The sequence below is a fragment of the Solenopsis invicta genome, chromosome 11, assembly GCF_016802725.1.
Source record: "Solenopsis invicta isolate M01_SB chromosome 11, UNIL_Sinv_3.0, whole genome shotgun sequence".
In the NCBI taxonomy this organism is placed as follows: domain Eukaryota; kingdom Metazoa; phylum Arthropoda; class Insecta; order Hymenoptera; family Formicidae; genus Solenopsis; species Solenopsis invicta.
In genome coordinates this window covers 16,202,448-16,229,190 of record NC_052674.1, presented here as the reverse complement: position 1 = coordinate 16,229,190, position 26,743 = coordinate 16,202,448, and the positions used below count along the sequence as shown (strand labels likewise).

At 32.8% G+C, this 26,743-nt stretch overlaps 1 protein-coding gene across 5 annotated transcripts in view; it reads right to left on the bottom strand.

Annotated features, from left to right (window-relative positions):
* LOC105197595 (ADP-ribosylation factor-binding protein GGA1) overlaps positions 1 to 26,743 on the bottom strand; it is a 212,230-nt gene that overhangs the window by 164,782 nt on the left and 20,705 nt on the right. For 4 of the 5 annotated variants that reach the window (XM_039455104.1, XM_039455106.1, XM_039455102.1 and 1 more), the window contains one exon: positions 16,771 to 16,931. In XM_039455104.1, coding sequence (XP_039311038.1) covers positions 16,771 to 16,931 — 161 coding nt within the window. Of the gene's footprint in view, positions 1 to 16,770; positions 16,932 to 26,743 lie in introns of those variants that run through there. The other variant, XM_039455105.1, reaches the window with a different exon arrangement.

The window sequence follows — 26,743 nt, the reverse complement described above, 5'->3', positions numbered from 1 at the left end:
TTCTTATCTTTTTCGATTTTTCCAAAGTCTTCGATTCTGTTAGTCACGATTTGCTTTTGCGCAAGCTTCCGCGCTTCGGCATTTCTCATCCCGTCCTTTGCTGGTTCAAGTCGTACTTATCCGGTAGATCTCAGCGCGTTCGCAGGCACGACGGTTACTCTACCTGGTCTCCCGTTGAGGCTGGCGTCCCTCAGGGTTCTGTTCTCGGTCCCCTGCTCTTCGCTCTCTATATCGATGATCTGAGAATAGTTATTCGTCACAACAAACATCTCCTGTATGCAGACGATCTGCAGGTCTATTTGAATTTTCCTTCTGCGAATCTTGGAAATGCGCTTGGGAGGATCAGGGAGGACATCTTTGCAATTGAGCAATGGACTTGTACTAGTCAACTTACTTTGAATGCTGGGAAAACCAAGGCCATTCTCTTGAGTAGTGTTCGCTATGTCAACAACATTCTAGCAAACAATGACATCTCTCTCGAACTTAACGGCACTCCCATTAAAGTTACCGATCAGGTGATCAACCTCGGTCTGACTCTTACTAGCACGCTCAGTTAAAAACAAGCAAGTAAAGTCCGTTTCACAGAGATTAAATAGCACCTTGTAAAACCTTAAGTATTAGAGACATTGCCTTTCGCGTTCTTTGCGCACTCGTCTGGTGTCCTCTCTGATCTTCCCTTACTTCGATTATTGCTCCGCTGTCTTGACGGATATCACTGGGCAACTCAATTTTAAACTCAGGAGGCTGATGAATGCCTGTGTACGTTTCATCTTTGATCTTCGCTGGGCGACCACGTTTCACCCTTTTATTCCCAGCTTGAATAGTTGCAGGCGGATGACAGAAGATCTTATTTTCTCGATTGTTTCATCTTCGCGATCCTTCACATAGGTGTACTTCCTTATCTAGCTTCCAAGCTATCACCGTGTCTCGGGCTCAGGGTTGCATCCCAATTTTTTTAGTTACTCTGGAGACAAAACAAAATTTATGTCTCCTGGCGTTTGATCAAATACGCTTTAGTTTTGAAATAATAAATTTATGAAAATTGCCCATACCGCGGCGCGCCATATGAACCTTCTTGGTAACTGTTCTTCCAACCAGTGCAGTCGACTCCGTGCGTTAGGTGCTTGCTTCACAATCGTAAGTTCCAGTTTCGCTTCCGGATGTGGGCAATATTTTTTTTTTTTAATAAGTGTATTTATTTATCTTGATGATATTTATATAGTATGCAAATTTCTAAAATAGAAAATTTAATTTAATATCACTTTCTAAACATTAATTTAAATTTAATTTGAAGGGAATTTGAATTCAAGTAATAATCTTTGAAATAATAAACAGGTAATAATAATAATATAAGTTATTTGAAAAGGATAACATATAAAGGGAACGTATCTAAATTTTCAAATTGTTTAAATTTAACACTATTCTTCTTCTACGATTAATTATTTCAAAAACTAAAATTTTAAAATACTGTTAATATTATTTTCAATTAAATTTTAAATTAAACAATTTGAAAATTTAAATACCTTGCCTTTATATGTTATCCATTTCAAATAACTTATATATTATTATTATTATTATTATTACCTATTTATTATTTCAAATATTATTACTTGAATTCAAATTAAATTTAAATTAATGTTTAAAAAGTAATATTAAATTAAATTTTTTATTTTAGAAATTTGCATACTGTATCAATATCATCAAGATAAATAAATACTTATTAAAAAAAAGAAAAAAAAATATATTGCACACATCCGGGAGCAAACCCGAATCTTACGATTGTGAAGCAAGCATCTAACGCACGGAGCCAACTGCACTAGTTGGGAAAACAGGGAAAGCTCATATGGCGCGCCGCGGTATGGCCAATTTTCACAAATTTATTATTTCGAAACTAAGGCCTATTCGATCAAACGTCGGGAGACGTAAACTTTTTTTTCGTCTCCAGAGTAACTAAAAAAATTTGGATCAAAATCCCAGGGTGACTCATCTGATCCTCCCCTTGTAAGTGGAATGTGTCTATTAATAAAATTAATTAATTTAAAAAAATAAATTGTTTTAATGCTTCAATTAAAAATATACATTGCACAAAAACAAATCACTTTTTTAATCCAACACAATGTTCTGGCAAATAGATCAAGTGTAGTAAATGTAGCAGTGATGTAATTATTAATAGAAAAACATTTCAAATTTCGTACACATTTTTATCACAGCGCATGCTCAGTTCGTTACATTACGCCAAGATGACTGGTTTTCTAACCTGTACAATCGCCAACTTTAACGCTCATGGTTCGCGAGGCAGAGCGACACTTTTTTCTGCCAGATTCGTTGGTTAGGTGCAAAAACGCATCGATTAAAACTAAATTTTTAAAATCGGAGTAGAGGAGCCTAAACTAAATAATTACCAATTTCTGAAACTAGCGTGAATATGCAGCGTTAAAACGTCTAAAACTTAACTTATAAAATTATACGTACAAGCATTAGAATTATTTTTATATCTTCATTCAATCATTTGACACTTATTTCAAACGTTAATTTATTGAAAATATACATTTACATTAATGCTAAAGTTAAAAAATTATAACTTAGAAGCAGATCTGAAAAAGCGAACCACATTTTCTCTAATACACACACAAGCACACGCACACGCACGCACTCACACGCTCGCGCGAACACATACATACATACACACATGTATGCATACATACGTACATACATATATATATATATATATATATATATATATATATATATATATTGTGTGTGCGTGTGTGCGTGTGTGCGTGTGTGTGTGTGTGTGTGTATGTATATATGTCGTGCGGCAAACGCACGAGGCGAGCCTAAGCTCGTGGACGGAATCTCAAGGTCTGACGGAGAAGGTTGAGAAAAGAAGAAGTCCAAGTGGTTTCAAATAATAAATATAATTGTCTCACGGTCGGTTACGGCGTAGTTACATTCAGATGTAGCTTCGGGTACGACGGGACACACTGTTGTTCGCACGACTTCACTGATTACTCTCCGTCGCTTGATCGCTTCGGCAATGCTTTTGTACAGGGGTGATTGCACTAAGCCGTTGCACTTGGCGCAATCGTTGGTCAGTATTTTCCTGACACGGTTAGTCCAAGTAGTCCACGGGTTTTCAGGATTTCGTACTCTGTGTTGCAAAAATGCTTTACATTCGTGGCATGATAACCTCATTTGGTTGTCATGCCTCACGTATTTCTTAATTATAACATTTTTGTGGCATGGTAACCTCATTCGATTGCCATGCCTCGCGTTATTGCTGAACTATAACATCCTTCCCCGCATGAAAAAAAGAAATTGAGAGGACTGAGATTTCCTGATATCTATTACAATTTTCGCTGGTTATACTTTTTGTTCGGCGATCATTTCAAATCTTTTTCTTTTTAGCATTTGTTATTTAGTTAGTGGTCTGTTTCTTTTTTCGTTTGTATATGTATACGCTTATTCCTGCTATCGTTGCTATTGTTGTGATTGTTGCTAATGTTCCTGTGTTGTATACGAATTTATCGGATGTTAGAATGCTTTCGCTGTTAATTTCTTCAGATATTTCGCTTAGTTTTTTGCTATATTCTATTAATTCTGCAGGGTCTCTTATAATTTGTTTTAGTTTAGTTTCTGGGATTGCGGTTATTTTATTTTTGTATTGCGTTAGTGTTAGGTGTTAGGTTAGTTTCCAGGAGATGTGCCTCCGTTGTTCGTGTGCCTATTTCGTTTTTCGTTAATATTGTTATATCGTTTGTCGTAAATTTACAATGGTCGTTTATTTTTACCTTTTCTGTTCTTTTTAGTGTGATTTGTGTTCTGCTCTGCTTGTCGCACTCTATTGTTGTTTTTTCTTCCGTTAGTGTGGAGTATAGCCATGCTTGTGGTTCTGTGAGTGTGGTCCATAATGTGCTGTTGGCTACGATGTGTCTCTTCTCGCAGCTTTTCATGTACTCGGTGGCTCCTGTGTATATCTGTACTTCGCCTGGTGCGTTGGCTTGCAGGTATATCGGTAGATTTTCTTCGCACGTGTATGTGTTATCTATTTTTGTGTATTTGTTGAGGTCTTGTGTTTCTAATCGGAGGAAATTGGAGCTTAGTTTATTTATGGCTATTAGTGGCTGTGTTATTTTGACTAATGTGAATACATTGTCGTAGTCGTGTATCGGTAGTGGTATTGCTTTTATTATTTTGTAGTGGTATTGCTTTTATTATTTTGTACACGGGTTACGTTATTATTGGGAAGGTTATGAGGTTGTAGACGTGTGAGTTATCAAAATATGCACTTATTTTCGCGTATTTGCGTATTTCTTGCCAGTTTCCTGTTTGTAGTCTAAAGGGAAAGTGTAGTCTGTTGGGCAGATGGACCGTAGCTTCTCGTAGGTCCTTTACTATTTTGTTGATTGGCAGTAGTCTCTACTGCTCCGTCTTGTTTCACTGTTGGGTAGTTCATAGCGTCCTTGATGTCTTCGTACAAGTCTGTGAGCACGGCGGTAATTGTTATGAGGTGCTCGTCTATTTCTTCGTTTTTTATTACTTGTGCTGTTTGTACTTGTATTTTTTTTGTTATATTAGCGATTATTTTTTTCGTTGTGGCTTATTACTTGTTCTAGTGCCTGGATATGACCAATTGTTGCATTTACTATTTTCAATTGATTTTTTGCTATGTGTTCCGCTGTTTGTTGGCGTTTCTGTATCATTGCCATTTGTTCGCCTATGATCCTTGCATCGTTTGCGTCCATTGTTTCAAATAGTGTTTTGGAATTTGTTTTTATTGCGTCTATTAATCCTCGTTTTGGTGTTCGCTTTTTGTGAATTGTTTGTAGTCTCTCTATGGCTGTCGTTATTTTTTTGTTCTCTTTATTCAATATTTGTAATGTGTTTTTGCAGTTTCTATTTGTGTCTCCTATGGTTAGGTTGCACATTTCCTCGATGCTTCGCAGGTAGTGCTGGACGCGTACTTCTATTGCTGTCACGTCTGTTTTTATTGCTAACTTCCATGATGCCTCTACCTGTTCCTATTTTCTCAAAGTATATTCCGGGTTCCTGCCGGAATGCCTGCACCTCGTACGGTAGCTTCGTTTTTACTTCCTCTTGATAGGCTTTTTGCGGCCATGAGTCTGTAATTTAATTGTTTTTTTTATCATTCTTCAACTTTTGATACTTGATTTATTTTTTAATATGTTTACGTGTCGCTGTCTTTCGAGCGTTAGTTACGTCGTGTTTCGACTGATTCGTTTGATTATTGTTACCCTTTTTTTTTGTGTCTTCATCTTTCGTGATTTTCGTGTGCAAGATACGGTCGACTTTTGTGACATTTTTTATTCTTCGCCCAATCTGGTTTTGAAGGGCCCCCGTTATGCGTTTCCCGGGTAGATGCCGTGGCTAGTATAACGTGCTTCTAGGCACTCCTTCCACTTCACTGATGTCCTTCGTGAGGCTGCTGCCTGTTTCTTTCTTTCTTCTTTTATCTGTGCGCTTCCAATTTTGTTCTCAGGTTTTTTCTTACCTAGTGTCATTTTCTTAATAATTCTTTTAATTCTGCTCTATAGGCTTTTTAGTTATAGGTTTTTTTGCTCTTGTTTTTTGCTGTCTTTCAATCTTCTTTTGACTGTCTCTTGGTGCGTTTCTGCGTTTTTTCTTTTTTCTTTTGAGTGAACATGTATTTCTCGGTGTCGCCTGCTGCATTGAAAGCGTGCTTGAAGACTTTGGTCAAGGCAAGGTAGAGCTCTTTGGTTTCGCTTTCTTCTGCGGTGTCTGGCATTACTTGTAGCCTTTTGTCTTCCGTGTCTCGCGGGTCTTCGCCAAAGTGTATATCTGGCGTTTTTTTCTTTATATTCGATGTCAATCGTGTGTATGTTAGCGGTGACTTGTACTATAATCTTGCGTTGAGATTTTAACATTCTTTGCTCGCACGGTAGAGTTAGAATTGTGAGTCTCCAATTACAACTGGCTTCGTGGCATAATAGCATGTGGCTCGGCTCTTGTGTACAAAATTGAGGCCAAGTATTCTCTCGTAGTCCATCGGTACGTCGTTGTCTATTACGTTGTCTATATACTGGAAGCTTCTGCAGTTCAGTTTTATGTAAATATACGTTTTTCCTAGCGTTGCGATTGAGTGCCCTGTGAATCCTGTGAGTTGAATTTGCTTACTTATTATCTTTGTCTTTTGCCAGCGTCTTGAGCTTGATCAAAGAAATCATTGATCCCGTATCGGAAAGGAATTCAATTTTCTTTTGCGCAACTTCTTGCACGGGCAGTAAAATAATATTTAATCCGTTATCAGCACTGTCAGCATGTGGCGTGCGCTGAATGTGTGTGAGGCGGTATGCAGCGTCCGTTCGTTCGGGTAACGAGTTCTTTTCTCCGTCATCGTTATTTCTGTTTTGCGACTTCGTGCCCTTTATCGCTCTTCGTTTTTTCTTGAATTCGAGTATTTTCATGGATGATTGATCGGCACAACAGCCAAAATCCCGGACACTTTCTTAGTGCCGCTGTCTTAAAAAGTGGAATTTTTTCCTTTTCCTGTGTATCGTGTTTCTCTTTTCAAGATACTCATGTTTGTGTTCTCGTTTAGGTTGTTAGAACTCGTGTACCTCGCGCGTTTGGAGATTGGTCATCGCCTTATTCATCATCGTGTATATGTTTGCATTTATGAGTTTATTGAGGCAATTTTGTTTCGTCCCGTGTATTTCAGGTATCGTGTTCTATGCGTCTTATAGCGGTAGAAAATTAACTGTGGACTCTCGTTGGTTTCTTATATTCTATGAATACCGGTCGTGTGAACTGTCGAATGCGTGTTTGTGGAAGCTTAATCGGCGGGCCGTAGTATGTCGCGGAATGCAAACTTGAGCCTCATTTTCATCGATTCGTGTTTGTAATCTTCATATCTCGCGCATGACATCTTGTAGTGTCAAGTTTGCCTCTGGGTCGACACCCAGGGAGTCTTGCATTTGTTGCGTTTCACAAGTTGTTGGGGCGTTCGACGGGCCGAGATTACTTGGTCCCGCGGCCGTTTCGACGGGGAAGCGTGCCAATCGGAAATTGGTATTGAACGGTAGTTCCGATTCCATCGCATTAGTATTGTCGTTGTCCATTAGGTTGAAGTCCAGCATTCGGATTTTAAAGTGGCGTTCGGTAATCACGCGGGTTGAGTCGTACTTGATGAAGTCGGTTAGCGCTTTATCTGCGTCGCGGTGCATTTGTCTAAGCGCGTTTTTTCTCTACTCCACTCGTGTTAAGAGTTGGATAGTTCGGTTCCCTTCGCGGTCAGTGAGTCGCTTTTCTCATCTGCCATGTGCGGGAAAAGAAGAGTGGTAGTGACTTATAGTACGATGAGAATGACTGATTGCATATTGTTGTCTCATTCTGCGCTACGTAATCTGATGCTCGACGGCTTATCAGCAGGGCAGTAGGTCAGCGTTGGCCTTGTCGACTCTGCAAGTCGTTGGCTCGTTGATTCAACGTTTCAGCGGCACAACGATTCGGTGGCTCGGCGGTTCGGTGACTCGTTGCTCAATGGATCTGCGACTCGATGGCTCGTGGCTCGATAGCCTTGTGGCTTGTGGCTCGATTGGCTTTGTGGCCCTATAGCTCGATGGCTCTATGACTCTGTGGTTCAATGGCTCAATGCGTAGGCGGATCTCCTTGGATTCTGGCAGGAGTATCTCGCCCTGGCTTGCCCTTTATCTTCTTTGTCTCTCAGGGTTACCTCTTTTCCGTGATGTCGGGATATAAAATCCTACTTATAACACCAGTTTTATTGTGTGGCAAATGCCCACGAGCATAAGCTCGCGGACACCAAGAATCTCGAGATCCGGCGAAGAAAGTTGAGAAAAAGAGTCCAAGTGGTTTCAAATAATAAATGTAATTGTCTTACGGTCGGTTACGGCGTAGTTACAAGGTATGTTCGTAAAGTAAGGTTACGACAAATATTACAAATCAAAAAATGTGAATTTATTTGTGAAACTTACATGGAATGTTACGTAGGTATATAGATTTATTTTTCAACATAGTCACCATTCATTTCCTTACATTTACTGAGTCGCGGAATCAATTTTTTTATGCCCTCGTTGCACTCGTTTCCCGCCAACTTTCTCGACCATTCGTAGACCGCGTTTTTTACCTCCAAATCGGACAAAAATCGTTTTCTACTGAGATGCTCCTTTAGACGAGTGAAAAGAAAGAAATCAGAAGATGCAAGGTCCAGACTATGGGATGGATGGTTTAAAACATTCCAGCCAAAAAGGTTTTTTTAAAACATCCCAACCTTTTTGGGTGGGATATTTTAAACCATCCATTCCATAGTCCGGACCTTGCATCTTCTGATTTCTTCCTTTTCACTTGTCTAAAGGAGCGTCTCAGTAAAAAACGATTTTCGTCCGATTTGGAGATAGAAAACGCGGACTACAAATGGTCGAAGAAGTTGGCGGGAAACGAGTGCAACGAGGGCATAAAAAAATTGTTCCCGCGGCTCACTAAATGTAAGGAACTGAATGGTGACTATGTTGAAAAATAGTTATATACCTACGTAACATTCCATGTAAGTTTCATAAATAAATTCACATTTTTCGATTTGTAATATTTGATGTAATCTTACTTTCCAAACATACCTCATACATTCAGATGTAGTTTCGGATACAACGGGACACACTGTTGTTCGCACGACTTCATTGATTACTCTCCGTCGCTTGATCGATCCGGCGATGCTTTTGTACAGGGATGATTGCGCTAAGCCGTTGCTTGGCGCAATCATTCGTCAGCATTTTCGTAACACGGTTAGTCTAATTCACAGGTTTTGGGGATTTCGGGCTCCATGTTGCAAAAATGCTTTACATTCGTGGCATGAAAAACTCATTTGGTTGTCATGCTTCGCGTATTTCTTAATTATAATATTTTTGTGGCATGGTAACCTCATTTGGTTGCTATGCCTCGCGTTATTGCTTAGCTATAAAAATATACACACACACACACACGCGCGCGCGCGCGTGTGTGTGTGCATGCGTGCATGCGTGTTTTTGAAAATTTAATTATATTCAAATAGGCAGTTTTTGATATTTTGAACTTTTTGCTTTTATTACATGTATATATGTATATACATATGTAATACAAGCAAGAAATTCAAAATATCAAAAACTGCCTACTTGAATATAAATAAATTTTCAAAAATCAAATTCCTCACCAGTATAAAATAAAAAAATGGAAGTCCTTATAACCAAATTCTCAGCTCCATCCACAGTAAATATGTTTTTTGTATAGACAAAATCATGTAGTACTGGTAGAAAGTGTCGCACTGTTCCGCGAACTAAGATTATTGTTGACGAAGCCTCTTGATAAATACTCAGATTAGAAAACCTGTCACAGCAATCATAATGATCAAGAGGTACTACACCACATACACCACAAGTCGCATACAGGAATGCGTTCAGAATGAACATCCGGTTGCGCCCAGATGTCGTTTTATCTTTGTTGTTTACCAAATGTTAAACAATGATAGAATGATGTTTGGGTGCATCTAGACGTTCATTCTGAACGCAGCCCAGCTGATTAATGTATGCTAGCACCAGTGTGTCAAAAATGTGAAAGGGAAAATCTCTGAGGGCGACGACAATAATGATAATGACATATCTTACATGTAAAACGTCGAAATTTAGACTTTGCGTTACGATATCTCCGCTCATAGAGCACGGAGAGAAAAATTAACAATCGTTCATTCAGAGAAAAGAGACATAGGCGCAAGACGCAACCGCGCTTCTTGATTAATCAATTCGTGTTCTATTAGGTGTAAAACTTAATTCGTTCCGGTTTTTTGTAAAAAAAACGCATTTATTTAAACAATAAAATGAATTAATATCTTATTCAAAGTATTGCCCATCGCTAGCCACTACTTTTTCCTATCTTTCTGGTAATTTATAAATTCCGTCGTAGAAGCGTTCATCTTTTGAAGTCAAAAATAAAACAAGCCAATTTTTGATACCCTGTTCTGAAGTAAAGCGTATTTCAATCAAAGCGTTCTGCATCAATCGAAACAAATGGTAGTCGGAAGGGGCAAGGTCTGGGCTATAAGGCGGGTAAACCAGAACTTTCCATCCGCTATTTTCCAAATAGTTTTTAACCGGAACAGCAACATGAGGCCGAGCGTTGTTATGGTAAAAGATTATGGACTCGTGTCTAGTCGCATATTCTGGACGTTTTTTGGCTATAGCTCGCTTTAAATGGATAAATTGTAATCTGTAGAAATCTCCCGTAATGGTTTGATCAGGTTTTAACAGCTCATAGATCACACCCTTCTGATCCCACCAAATACAGAGCAATACCTTGGCATCATAGATATTCGGCTTCGGCGTTAATGTTCCCGGTTGGCCGGGCTTTACATAAAATTTTTTGCGTTTTGCATTGTCGTAGTGAATCCATTTTTTCATCCCCGGTAATGATTCAATGCAGAAAAGACTTTTTTTTGTACTTTGTACTTTTGTACTCTTTTGTTCAAGCAACATTTCAGACATGCAAAATTGTCGTCCAATATCTCTTGGTTTCAATTTGTATGGGACCCAATTTCCTTGCTTTAGGATGTAACCCGCGGCTTTGAGTCGTTTCAAAATAGCTTGTTAAATAATGTCCAATGTTTTTGCGAGCTCTTCTTGCGTTTGACACGAATCTTGATAGAGTAATGTTTCTAATTTTTCATTTTCAAACTTTTTCGGTTGACCCAAACGCTCTTTGTTTTTAAAACTAAAACCACTTTTAAATCGTTGCAACCATTCTCTGCAAGATTTATTTGATGGTGCAGATTCCATACATTTCCACAAGCATTCGATGCGCTTCAGCTGCACTTTTCTTCCAAATGAAACAGAAAATCGAAACTTCCCGCAAATGGTGCTTATTTGGAACAAAACTCGACATTTTCAATGCAGTAAAAATTAAACTTGTTGTGTAAAACTCAAAAGCTTGTAAACAATATTTGACAGATGTTGACACTTCACGATACAGCAAAAATCAGTTGTCGCCGTCAACCATTTATAGTACCTAGAGCCATTTTTTTTTTTCAACGGACCAAACTAAGTTTTATACCCAATATATTTGCCGTGTTTTAACTGTCATGTCCTGACTGCACACTGTGCCTAATTTCTGCTGCGCTTTTGCCGTCAAGAGCTGATAAAGCAGATCATATCTGCCGCGTTTTTGCCACATCGTGACGGTATGCTGTGCTCAATTTTTGCTGTGTTTTGCTGTCAGTACTTAATGAGACAGATCGAGCTTTGCTACGTTTCTGTTGTTATAATGTGACAGTTATTATGATAGATTTTTAACTACATTTTCCCTACTAATTATGTCGCTATTTAATATATATAAGTTTTGCTTATTTTTGTTGTTTTATTGTGCCAACACGTAATACTCGATTTCCGTTTTTTTTATGTCAATAAGTTTTGCTACATTTTTTGGTGCATTTTTTAAACATATGATGACACAGTCTCTGCTCGGAGAGACTTTGCTGTTTTTCTGCTAACGTTAACCAAAACAACAAATCATGTCTGGCTGCTGCTTAATTTTTTGCCAGCATAATGTGTATCATAAATTTTCAATTCGTACTCTTGTCAGGTTTGGCTATCTGGGTAGTTGCTTCCACGATGAAACAGATCAGAGTTTTCTTGATCCTTTCGTAAATTATCACTTTAGTATCACAATACACAATTTATTCACTTGAATGATAAAACTTGAGCAACTAATTAACGATCACTTCAAGTAACGATCACTGAAAATAATTATTAGTCATTTGGCGTGTAAAAATATGTAGTTCGATAAAACACGTGTTTATGCGCGACAAACAGACAACACGTGTTTACTCGCTAACAGGAAAAAACCGACTGATTTTATTGGTTAAGTTATGATTAAATTGGTTAAGTTATGATTGAATATAAATAAGTGATTGGTCAAACAGAAGTTAGAACGCGGCAATTTAAAAATAAAATATTGATTAATATTATTTTTAATAATAAAATTTATTGAGAAATATTATAATCCTAGGTTTCTTTATTATTTATTAAAAATTGCTTCACTATTTCAAAAAAATATTTTTTAATAGATTTTATTATTAAAAATAATATTAATCAACATTTTATTATTTAAATTGCCGTGTTCTAACTTCTGTTCGACCAATCACTTATTCATATTCGATCATAACATAACCAATAAAATCAGTCGGCTCTTTCCTGTTACTAAGTAAACACGTGTTAGCTGTTTGTCGCGCATAAACACGTGTTTTATCGAGCTACATATTTTCACACGCCAAATGACCAATAATTATTTGCAGTAATCGTTATCTGAAATGATCATTAATTAGTTGCTCAAGTTTCATTAATCAAGTGAATAAATTGTGTATTGTGATATTAAAGAGATAATTTACGAGAAGATCAAGAAAACCCTGGCCTCATCGTGGAAGCAACTAATTGATCGCTGTACAGAAAAATACGTAAGTAAATATGCCCAAACTTGTTCACGCAAGATCTCGCTCGCTCTCTCTCTCTCTCTCTCTCTCTCTCTCTCTCTCTCTCTGACAAGAAAATTACTACTGTTTCTAAAAACTCGAGTTGTAAATACTTTTGTAGATTTCGTGTAATTCTTTCTTTAATTCTTCGACTGTACAAGAAATTTCCTGGCACTTCTCTTATCAAAATTATTAAAATCAACAAAAAATAATTACATTTTTAAGTTAAAGCTAGCATTGTGATGTGGCGGAGAGAGAGAGAGAGAGAGAGAGAGAGAGAGAGAGAGGGGGGGGAGACTGGTGTGTTGTATCGGCTGAGCGCAGCAGGCGCCTCACAATACACCCAAGCGTAACGATGAGTGCACCGCCCCTGCGTACCATCTGTATTCGACCCGTGATACGCTAATTTAATCGGCTTATATTTCAAAATCTAAGCGTTTGCCAAATTTTTGCCAAAGGCAAAATTGTCTTAGAATTCGACCAGAAATACGTCCCTTGAAGGACAACGGGTTATTCTGAATCACTCTGTATACATTAAGGAAAATCTTCAATTCTTTGATGTGACAGTCCAATAGCATACCAAAAAGCTAATTTTAGATTATTGAATTTGAAAAAATTTTCAATAAATCTTATCATATTTGTGATAGATATTAGTTGACTCATCACCACTTCTGCATAAAAATAGTGACTGGATTGAAGGTAATTTGAATTTATTTGTCTTATAGAATACTGTTTAACATACTAATCTTTATATTTTCTTTCTCTAAAAATTCTCCTAAGCTTTTTATATTCTTGAAAAATTCTCCATGGTAATAGCAAAATCAAAATTTGGAAGAAAATTCTTTAATCTGGAAATTCTGTAAATAATGATAAAATAAATTCTCGAAAGAATCAAATAAGAACTCTAAAATAAAGTTAGTTTAATTTTATTTTATACTTTTTGAAAAATTTTCGGCATAAAAATTGTGGCTCTCAGAACGGACAAATCCATGATAATTTGACTGCTCTAGATAATGTCTTTTTCTCACTTTGAAATAAAAAACGAATTTACAAGGTAAGAAAATTATGCATGTTTACATCTATGTATTCATTATTAAATGACTTGTGTTTCTGTATCGTAATAGAATAATTTATAATTTAAAAGTATTGGCTTAAGAAGACTCAGAAACTTGAGTGTAAAGTAATTGATATTTATCTATCTGGCACTTTCTAATTTAGGCCTTTCCATTTGTTTAAATCTATTACTAAATCAAATATGATTTTTTTCACACAATATGATTCATCTAATTATTTGGTATACCTAATACTAAAGTAGAGCTATCAAAAAATCAGTAATTTACAAAACATTTTTATATTCTATTTTACGACAACAATTGCTTCATTTTCGAAATGTTCCATTGTCAGAATACAATTTTTTCTAATCTCAGAAATAAAGCAATTTTTAAACCCATGTTTATATAGACTTATATTTATACGAATCTATATTTATGAAATTTCTAATATTTGATCGATGGAAATACGTCCCTAAAATATTTGATATTTATTTTTTACACATCATATATTGTAAAAATGGTTGAAAAACTACTTCTTAAGCAAAGTCGAATAATGTATCGCTTCCCAAAAAGCATAAAATCATTACTATGTTAATACAATAATATTGTTGTGCCCGTCCGGCTGAGCTTGAGAAGCTGATCAATCGATCAGACAGAAGAAGCGCGGCCAGCTTTTGTTCTGTTTTAGGACGCGGAGCCGTCAAGAAATATTTTGTATAATCCCGCTACGATTTTATTATATAAAGTTCCACGATTAAAGCTTGTGTTCTTTTCGTAAAGAGTGTTTATTCATTTCGTGTCGCGCGTTCGAGTGTCCTAGTGCAAATGAAATGTGTGCTCGTCTCGTCGAGTACAATAATATTTAATAATATATCACGTTTTCAAATATGTCCTATTTAACGTTGTACACAACATCAATATAAATATACTTTAACTATGACTTCGAAATAATACAATATTTTTAAAACAATTCAACAATGTTTCGACAAAAGTTGTTGAAATCAGTATGTATTAAATAATCTTTTTAATGTTTATATATTATTTTAAAATGTTTAACAGTTCACACAAAATTAACATTTCTAAATGTTACTTTAATGTTTCTTGCTTACTGGAGTATTTTAAGGAAACATTGAGAACATAGACAAAATTGTAATCAAAAATGTAAATCTACATTTATGGCTTAGTAACACAATCTAGAAATTAAATAACAAAAACTGCATTACTTAAATATGTACAAAAGTATTCATACAGGGAGATATTTATTAAAACTTTATTTTTAAAACATAAATATTAATTAGCAATTTTTTAACAACTATAATAGATTGTATACATATACAGGATAATTCAGAATATTGGTTCGTTTACTGGCACATTCGTAATCAAATTCTGAGACAATTTTTCCTTTAGTAAAAATTTGTCCAGGGCTTAGTTTCTAATACAAATTGAATAAATCAAACCTTCTACGGTCGTGGCTAAATCTTCGTGCTATTTTTGTTTATGTGAACTTAAACACATATTCAAGCTTAGCGAAACTGTGCGCTGATTACTTTTCAGCCATAACACAGTCCTAAGCTAAATAAGAAAAAGTAATATCACAAATAATATCCAGAGTAATTTATTAAATTAAAATTAATTTAATAATAATAATAATAATAATAAATGCTGACTTGCATCTATATAATAAACCTATTCCACCCTGAAATAACTGTAAAAAAATTTATTGCAAAAAATAAAACCCTACCCAGGGTTCAAATTTGGCATCTCCGAAATCTGGTCCCTTAGTTTTTAAGTTATAAAAAGGAATAATTAGCGTATGACGGGTCGGATACAAGTGGTAGATAGAAGTGGTACGACTCACTGTTACACGCAGGTGTTTCTGTAAGGCATCTGCTGCGCTTAAATGACACAACAGTACACGAACAACAATTCTCATTTAAACTTTCTCTCTCTCTCTCTCTCTCTCTCTCTCTCTCTCTCCCCCACTTTCACTTTAATTATGCTACATTTAACTTGCCACATATCGATCTCTGTCATCCGGCCTTCAAATACCGGGATGAGCGCGAAATCTTCAAATTTACGGTCACAAGTGCGAGACGTGGCACATTATTATAATGAAGTATGCAACATTATAATAAATGTACTATTATAATAAATGTACAGTATTATAATAAATGCACGCCCGCAAATGACAAAATTTAATACAAATGGGATTACTTAAATATCATTTACAGTGAATCGCGTCGCCGCTGTCTACAACTTGTATCCGACCCGTTACACGTTAATTATTCCTTCTTATAACTTAAAAACTAAGCCTCGGAAAAATTTTTATTAAAGAAAAAATCGTCTCGGAATTCAATTACAAATATTCCAGTAAACTGACCAATATGTTATTCTGAATCACCCTGTATACATGTAACACACGCACGCACGTACACGCGCAGAAACTATTATATATTCGTTATTAATAAATTGATAATTAAAAGATTATTCTACTTACCTCATTTAAATCTTTGAAAGGCAACAATTTCATCACTTTTCAGTTTTTATTATTAATTTCAATTGGTGCATGAATTTCAATTAAGAAAAATTTTTGTTTTTATATATACAATAACTCAAACCAGATTACTGAAGTAAATCACACAAATAAGTAAAATAGCATCAATAGCGAATAATACGCAATAAGTTCTTCAACGCAATTGTTAATTTCAATATTGATAGTACCACAAACTGTTACTTGTAGCATCATTATTAGAATTAACAATCAATTTCATTTGCAGTATTATTTCTAGCTTGATGTCTTTCATGAATGTTCTACTATATATTCTACTATAGGTACTACTATTAACGAGCAACGAAGAGTTCAATGCAAAATAATTAATTTTAGCTTTAAAAAAACTTTTTCAGGCTATACATGTTAAAGAAACAGTTTATGTTGTTTAATTCACAAGATATTTTACTTTTTTTCAAATATGATATTATTTATTATCTGTAATAAAAATTTCTTTCATATTCTCAATGTTTTCTCAAGCGAAATACCGCTTGAAATTGTTATATATAATTTATAAAATTTTATGTTAGCCGGAAAACAGTAACAGAAAAATTCAACATTTTCTTTAAATTTATCAGTTACAATTATATTAATAATCTATTTAAATAGAACTATGTGTATGTTTCTTTAATTACAACAATAAATAAAGCGTTCAATTTATAAAATATCTAAAGTCAACATACCGAAAGTGCTTGCAATGCTTCTGATTCATTAATCGATTGAATTTGCGTTGCCAATAACTTGATGCCTATTTGTATGCCTTCTGCTTCTTTAGTTAGCATCACGCAAAATGCTTCGATAGCTGCTACGTCTGGCTTCTGATTTTGTGGATTTGTAACCCTTTCTGTAATATTTTATATACATTTATTTACATGCAAGAACGCACGCACATTACATAATTGACTATCCCATTTTATTTTCAAAATAAAATATATAGTACATATGTTACTATTCCACAAAGAAATTGATAAACTTCTAAAATGTGTTCTAGATACCATTCCAAGTTTTAATCAATAAACACACCGATCCCGTAAAATACGTAAACACATTTTCCGGTCTGGGAGACTTTTTCTTCAACTTTAAAAAGCTATAACCTTAGTTTCAATAAATATTTTTCAACAATTTTTTTTCAAATAAATGTTCAGAATCTCAGAAATGTAACTGTATAATCGGCATTGGCAAAAAATGATTTATTGTTATAAATCATTGTACATATTGCAATTATAAAGGAAAAATCATTAAGCAAAAATAAAAAAATTGTTCAAAAATCCACTTTTCCTTTAAAAAGTCGTATCTTTGCAACAAAAAACTTTTAAGAACTTTAAAGTACGGTGTTTTAAAGCTAAAGAGTCATACTTTCAAAAAGAAATTATGGCACTATCATTTCTTTTACAAAGTATAATCATGTAAAAAGGAGATTATCAGATATTCTTGGATGTCTAAAAATTCTTCTTTTTTTTTAAATCATATCTTTGCAAAAAAACTTTTAAGAACTTTACAATGCGGTGTTTTAAGGCTAAAGAGTCATACTTTGAAAAAAAATTATGTCATTGTCATTTCCTATAAAAAATATATAATTATGTAGCAAGACAAATATGAGATATTTTTGATTAACTCAAGCTGTCTAAAATTAAAAACTGATATGTTTCATAATATATTTCGGACCTTGCGCAGATGCTTCCTTTTCCACAACACTATACAGTGTGTCTCAAAAAACTTGCATCCTCTCTTAAAAGCGGAATCTTTGGAACATTCTAAGAAAAAAGTCCTAATACAAAAATGTCGAGGGTATAATGGTTTTCAAATCATTCGCAATTAAAGTTTTCGAATCACAGAGCTGATATTTCGCGCGTTCAGGCATGGTGACATGACAAGGTACTATAAAGGTACCTCTTGACATTGAGGTAATTTATATGACAATGTGTATTTACGCAGTAACAATTTTATTAAGAAGTTATTGCTATAGGAAACATATTTGTACATTACATACGCATAATTAATGTTTTCAACGAAATATCAATGCAATAACAAAATGTTACGGTAGTCGTTAGGTCAGCTGTGAAAATAAATTCATTAGCATGTTCATACGATAAGAACTTTTATGATAATATATCGATAATATCGATAATATCGATAATTGTAATAAATCATATGAAAATCATAACTTTCTTAAAAATCATCCAAAAACTAATTTAAAAAAAGAATTAAAGCTAAAAGATATTTTTATAAAAAAAAAAAATGTTTTATTAATTTAAATTCATAATTTAATGTTCATTTTGCAACATAAAAAGCTTATTTTTATAATATAAAATCAGTGGGGGGTTTTTTGAATACTTTTAATTTAAAAAAATAATTAAAATTATGTTTTAAATTATAAATTTGTCTACAATAATAAACTACTCGACTACCATATCTTAGGTAGAATGTTCCACTCATTTAAGAATGTCCTTGTTGAAATCGGATTTAAGGAAGTAGGATTCTTTAAAGGGCCAAAAAAGGCTATTTTTATGAATTTTTTTAACGGAAACTGTATGAACAATTGATTTGAAATTTTGCACACATATTTATCATATTTGCTTGTTAATTGGGATTTCTTACAAAAGTAAAAATAACAACAATTGTAATAATTATAACATTTTTGGCGCGACGTGTCCGAGCGAGCATTGTCTCACGGTGACCATAAAATCTCGACACTCAGTTATCTAAAACAAGAAATCCAAAAAAATTCTTAATCTACAAGCGTTTGCTTATCGTCTGGACCAGAATTATTAAAATCAAACTATTTTTAAAATAATTTTATTATGCATGTAAAAATAAATTTTAAAAAATCACTCAAAAATTTGAAAGTTTAACGTAAAAAAAAATAAACCCAGTAATGTAATTTAATTTTGCTGGTTCCAACAATAAAGAGAAGTGTTTTAAATATGTAGGTAAAAGGCAAATTCAATCGATTCATTAGTTTGTTTGAAATCGTGGTCAACAGTTTGAAAAACATAGTTTCGAGAAAAATGCGTTTAAAGTTTTGAGTACAATTTATTCGTATATTTTTAGTACTTATGTAAGTATTATTCTAATCAGCTCATCATCTTTAAGCTTATATTATTTGGCCTGGAATTGCTGATTAAAATACTTACATAAGTACTAAAAATATACGAGTAAATTGTACTCAAAACTTTAAACGCATTTTTCTTGAAACTATGTTTTTTAAACTGGTGACCACGATTTCAGACAAACTAATGAACCAATTGAATTCGCCTTTTAGTTACATATTCAAAACACTTTTCTCTATCACTAAAACTAGCAAATTAAATTATATTACTAGATTAAATTTTTTTTAGGTTAAACTTTGAAAATTTTAAGTAATTTTTTATAATTTATTTTTACACGCATAATAATTATTTTAAAAATAATTCGATTTTAATCATTCCAGTCCCGACGATAGCCAAACATCTGTAGATTAAGAATCTTTTTGGATTTCTTGTTTCGAATAACTGAAGGTCGAGATTTTATGGTCACCATGAGACAATACGCGCTCGGACACGTAGCGCAAAAATATTAATTATTACAATTATTACAATGTTTGTTATTTTTACTTGTAAAAAATCCTAATTAACAACCAAATATAAATAAATATGTGTGTGCAAAATTTCAAATAAATCGTTCATATAGTTTCCCTTAAAAAAATTCATAAAAATAGACATATTTTGACCCTCCAAAAAATCCTGCCCTCTTAAGTTATTTGTGTTTTAAGAAAATGGAAAAATTATTCTACAAATTAATCTTCTGTAATTTCTGGGTAGAAGCATTGCTAATCAAACACTTTGAAGTAAAGTGTATTTATTATAATAAAAAATAAGGACTTCCGTTTCCGGTAGCGAGAGTGATTGACGTGTGTGTGGAGAGTGCGATTGATAAGCAGGTGTTAAAACTTTAAACTTTGTTTTTTCAAAACAACATTTTTGCGAATGGTGTGTAAAATATTTTTGTAACCATTGAACCAATTACCTTCAAATTTGGCCTGCATGTTTAGCAAATGATAAAACATTATTTTATCGTTTAATAAATCAGAATATTGATAAGTTATATAGTTTTTTTTACATAATAAAAATGAACAAATTTTGTAGTAAAAACTATAGTTTTAATTTGAAAATTTAATAACTTTAGCAATAATTTTTATTTTTTAATTCTGATTCATCAAACTGAAACTACAAATGTATATAGTAAAACGCCATTTCATTTTTTTGTTTCAGACTACCTGGAAGATCAATATCGTGCACACCAGTACATGAAGAATTTTGCACAGCGTTGTATTTAACCATATGTAGCTTCTATATTTACAATTAAAAATTAACAAAAAAACTGTACGTTCTTACAAGATGGATAAAAACATGATGCAAATTTCAAATTAATTAAAAGGTTAGTTCAAAAAAAAATATTCCTAAATTTTGCTGTTTTTGGCAAAAAAAAACCGAAATCTTTAATGTTGAGTAAAGAGTTTATTTTCTAATAAATCTCCACATTTAATATTTTCAACCAAAAATAAATTCTCTGGAGTAAAAGGAGCAGTAGAGTCATACATTTGGTTAAAAGCCTTCTTTTTACAAAATTTATTTACCAAAATATCCATTAACCCTTTCCGTCACGAAGTAGCTCTAAGAGCTACGCTTACCATACAAGATTATTTTATCAATAAATTGTTTCACGTTATTCCTTTAGCATGTTTGATGTTGCGGGATTGCTAAAAGTTCCCTCTAATTAATAAAATAAGTTTTAGAATGATATTTTAAATAAATAATTTGTTAATAAAAAATATATACCAAAAAATTGTCGTTTTTATAGATTAAATCTGTTTGTATAAACTTTTGCCCTATAACTTATACCTCAAAATCACTATTTCGGGGTTTTGAAGTTGATGATTACAAATTTCTGATATCAAAATTCAAAATAGCAAATCCAATATGGCAAACAAAATTATCAAAATAAACTAAATTCGCTTGCAATTTGCTATTCAGAGATTTTCAAGGTCATTGATTACGAAACCGATGTTAAAAATTCAAAATTTAAAATGGCGGATCCAATATAGTGGACAAAATTGTCAAAACCAATTGTATTCACTTAAAATTTGCTATTTAGAGATTTACGTAGTCGCTGATTACAAATTTGATGTCAAAAATTTAAAATTCAAAATGACGGATATAATATGGCGGACAAACTATCAAAATTCATCAAATTTATTTATAATTTATGCTATACAAGGATTTTCGAGGTTGCTGATTACAAATCCGACGTGAAAAATACAAAATTTAAAAAAGCGGATCCAATATGATGAACAAAATTTTCAAAATCAATCGAACACAATATATTGAATAACGCAATTTTATAATTTTGAATACAGGTTTATATTTATTACTTGAAGAAAATAATAGAGATTACATTTCAGCAATGTCAGAAAAAAATATATTTACAAACAACTTTTTTAAACATATTCACTAAGTCAGCTTCTCCATTATAAATTTCATATTTATGGCTCTAGATTCATAATTTGCGACACCAAAAGTCCCCCCGTAACCATTTTCCGTAAAGTAAATTCGAATAATTTTGAAAATATCGTTCACCATATTGGATTCACTATTTTGAATTTTATACTTTTGACATCGAATTTGTAATCAACAACCTCAAAAATATAACAAATTTTAAACATATCCAGTAAATTTTGATAATTTTGTCCACTGCATTACATCCGCCATTTTTAATTTTGAATTTGTGACGTCAGATTCGTAATCAGCGACATCGAACTCGTAATCAACAATCTCAAAAACGTCTAAATAATAAATTTCAAGCAAATTTAGTTAATTTTAATAATTTTGTTCGCCATATTAAATCCGCCATTTAAAAATTTATATTTTTCACCGGAATCGTACTCAGCAGCAACCCCCAAAACTCCGGGATATCAAATTTCACAAAATTATATTCACTAAAAAAATGACGTAAAAGGTTAAATCCTTCATCTTGGAGTATAATACATAGATCATAAATTCTTTTTTCTGAATAAACAAGAGAATTTCTCAAAAAAATTAGTACTGTCAATTATAAATACAATTTTCTGTTCTCATTGTGAGCGACATTAAAGTTCTTAATTTGAGAATATTTCTTCAGTTGTGAAAACATTGAGGAAAAAGATAAAAACAAGAAATAAACTTCAGAAAATGTTCACAAAGAACAGGCCACTGTTTTAAACCAAAGCTGCATAGGAATATCTATCTTCAAGAAATATGTTTTAAAAAATTATAAAATTGGGAATATTTAGTTTCCTCTAGATCTCTCTATCTTTAATCTACTAGGCCATTTATGAGACCAATCATAACGATGGATCAAAAAGACGTCTACCCAAATGAATTTAATGCCTTCTTAAAAGAATTATAAACTACATACAAATTATATATTCCTGTATCCATATTCTTAATCCTTTTCCATTAATATTTTTTTATAACTTCATGAACTTGTATTACAGATTTGTTAATATTAGGAGAATTACAAAAGAGCATTAATATTTTACACAAAAAAATATTACTATATTCTTCAAAGTATTAAATATACAGTCTTTCTAAGGTATAGCGGTAACATTTAAAAAAATAATCTAAAGATGAAAAAAAACTATTTTATTTAAAATTCTTGACTAAAATCATACGAAATTTATAACTCTTTCATGCTCTCCGAATTAGTAATTTCGTAATAAATAACAAATGAGTTCTTTTGTACATCTTTACTTATTAATTTAAATAAAAACCCAAGCAATCGACCCGTAAACATCCAAAATCTTTTTTTTATTAAATGAAAATGTGTCAAGAATACCTACACTGAATATAGCTCTAAATAAATTTTCAATTTATAATCAGAAAGCAGCGATTCGCAAGTATCATTTGATGGACCGTCTATTTTCTCGCAGTCGTGAATTGCTAGTATAACACGGGTATTACTATTCCTCCCCGTACGTATTTTCCTGGCTGGGGAGAAAAAAGTTGGTCGTAAAAAATGTTCCGTGGACCATAGTGTTGCCATTTGGGATACTGATTTTATCTTTGTAGTTCATCAAATGTTAAACAAAGATAAATTGATACACGCTGGCATTTTATCTTTGTCTAACATTTGGTCAAAAATGGCGACGCTATGGTCCACGGAACATTTTTCAGGACCACTTTCAATCTTCGCAGTACGTCTTCTTAATCTTACTCATAGTATTTTCGTATGTCTGGTCAAATCAAGAATTTTTTTCAAAAAGTGAGAAAAAGTAAGGTGTTTCTTAAAAAAATGACAAAAAATGAGAAAAGTGAGTCGCATCTATGCCAGATAGGATAAGCTTGTAAAATCGATAAAACGTTAAAAAAAATTAAAAATTTTCCACTATGATTACTTATTAATCAAAAATTGTAAACAATTTGCTATAATTATACGCTGTAAATAACACAGCCATACAAAAAAATGTCATGTTCGAGAGATTACACCCATGTATCCCTATGTATTTTGAAGTTCTGAAACCGAATATGAAAATTGCGCCATCAGATCAGGATTTCTTTTACCCTCAAAAAATTGCCAAACATTCCTTAAAATTACACTATTCAGCCCGGTAAAAAAAATCTGATGACGCAATTCTGAAGTCATATTCACTTCAGAGCCTCAAAATATAGAGTTACATGGATCCATTCTATCGGACATGACACTTTTTTGTGTGGCAGTGTAATCAGGCAAAAAAAAATTGTATACTCTAGTTACTGATTAATATATTAAAAATTTTGTTCTTGATTGCTTCATTAATTAAATAATTAAAATTTATTTTATTTTGATTAATGTCCAATAAAGTAATTAAAATTTTTTTGTTTTTGATTACTTGATTAACTCTTAAACAGTGAGTGAGAGACTCTGAGAGATTCTATATGCAGGCCTGGGTTCAAAACGAGGGGGAGGGGGGAGCTAAGGAAACTACAGCCCCCGACCACATCTTTTTAAGGAGCCCCTTAGCTTAAAATTCTATTTCATTAATGAAAGTAAATAATCAAATGCAAATATTAAAAATTTTAATTTTGCATTCCTCATACAATGAATCATCGTGTACAGACACACAATATTCAATAAAAATGTTGAGACAATAGTTTATAAGTATTATAATTTAAATTTATATCCGTAGAATTAATATTATAATCGTATTTTAAAGATCTTTCTAATTAATAAGGTAGTCATTTCTCGTTGGATCTGAAATATTCTCTGTATAATTTTAAGTCAAACCAATCTCGAATGTTCTCTGGACATATGTTCAACATATGTTTATCAATACCAGCTTTCTGTTAACCCATTCTAAATCTTTCCTTTGTCTCCTTTTCTATAGACTTCGCTTTTGTTTGACTCATAAATCTCAACATGTATCCACATATTCAAAAATTCTATCCACCCCCTAGATCTGTACCAACTTTTCCTAAATCGCTATTTTTTAGCATCCAGAACTTACTTATATCGTTTAAACAAAAACAATAAAAGTTATACAAACAATCGCGTTTTTTAAATAGGAATTGCAAAATATGTCTATTTTGCATTTAATTCAATGTTATTATTCAATAAATAATTTTTATTAAAAATAAATATTTATTATCTATAAAAGTAGACAATTCTTATATGAATGAAGTGGGCCCCATTTCAACCCCTGCAAATATCTTAAATCGGCTCTGTCTATACGAAATTCCGATCACTTGCTGTATGAAGAGAGAATGGATTGAGGGGGGGAGGGGGAGGAGTGAGAAGTTTCCACTATTAATTGCAGCGATGATAAACTTCGAAGCTTAACTAGAATTCAAATGGCAAGGAAATAAAGTTTTTTTGTCACCATATCTTTCTTCTTATATAATTACAATTTTAAAAGGAATGACAATACCATTTTCTTCTAAAAAGTATATCTTTTAGCTATAAAACGTGTGATTACAAAGTCTTTAAAAGTTTTCTATTGCAAAGATATGATTTAATTTAAAAAATAGTTTTTTACAAATTTTTATTTTTGTTTAATTTCACACAGTTTTTCCTTAATAACTCGATAATAGATCATCGACAATGACATTTATATTGATACATTTCTGAAACTCTGAACTTTAATTTAAAAAAAAAGGATCCCGCACAATCCTTATGAAAATTGGATTTCCGTGAAATTGGCTAAAAATTTGATACGTTGTATAGTTTATCATTCTGATAAAAAGTTTCCATGGTCACAATCTCCAACAATTGACCGTTTAACCTCTACAAGGCTTCTCAAAAGTATCTATAACGTCACAATATCTTATTTTCATCGAATAAGATAAATACCAGCTTCATATATTCAAGATTATAATTAATCTTATTAGTGACAATTTACTGTGCGTATAAGAGCAATAATCCACACTTTGATTAGTTTGAAATAGATAACATAACCGACTACCTGCAAGGGGATTAAATCCTCTCGTTCATTTACCATTTTGTATCCGCTTCTTTTACTGGTTTTAAATTTAAACAATTTGAAAATTTAGATACGTTGCCTTTATGTTATCTATTACAAATAACTTATATATTATTATTATTACTTACTTATTCTTTCAAATATTATTACTTAAAATAAAATTCCCTTCAAATAAAATTTAAATTAACGTTTAGAATGTGATATTATATTAAATTTTCTATTTTAAAAATTTGTGTACTATATCAATATCATCAAAATAAACAAAAATAAAAACACTTATTAAAAAAAAATTATTGCTCACCTCCGGGAGCAAACTTTGATCTCACGATTACGAGGCAAGCACCTAACGCACGGAGTCAACTGCACTGTTTGGAAGAACACTTACCGGGAAAGCTCATAAGGCGCGCAGCAATATAGTCAATTTTTGAAAATTTATTACTTTAAAACTAAGGCCTATTCGATCAAACGCCGGGAGACGTAAACTTTTTTTTCGTTTTCAGAATAATTCAAAATATTAAAGTTGAAATCCCAGGGTGACTCACCTGGTCTTCCCCTTATAAGTATGTGCTCAGCATAAACTTATTTTGAAGTTAACAAATGCAAAATTAAAAAAAAGTGATATTAAAAAGAAAAATGCGTCTTTGCAATAAATAGTGCTAAAAACAATTTATTACAAAAATATTTATGATAATAAGAAAGCCTTCTTCGGTCGCAGCTAGATCTTGGTGCCTATACTTATTTATTCGTCGCTGCAACCAAAGGAGGCTTTCTTATTATCATTGTGTTGTTACATTATCGGTCCAAAAACATATCTTTATTTTAAAAATATTTATGTAAATTAGATTCATGGTGTAAAGAAAATATTTAAAAAAATATGAATACGAAAAAATTAAAAATTTTTTTAGCTAATGTATATATTCCATGATGTTTGAAAATTGTCATTTCAAGAAAAATGCGTTTAAAGTTTTGAGTACAGTTGGATAACTTTTGGATGCTTATAGCTAATCTAACACATCGTTCAATAAGTCCCGAGACTAACCCAGAGATAACGCTAGTAGTACCAAGCTGGCCACGTTTCCCTAGAATGCGAACCTTCACATGAAACGTGTACAAATTTCACGTCGATCGGACCACAAACAGCTGAGTTATTGAGGTTAGAGCAAAGTCACTTTGTAATTTGTTTG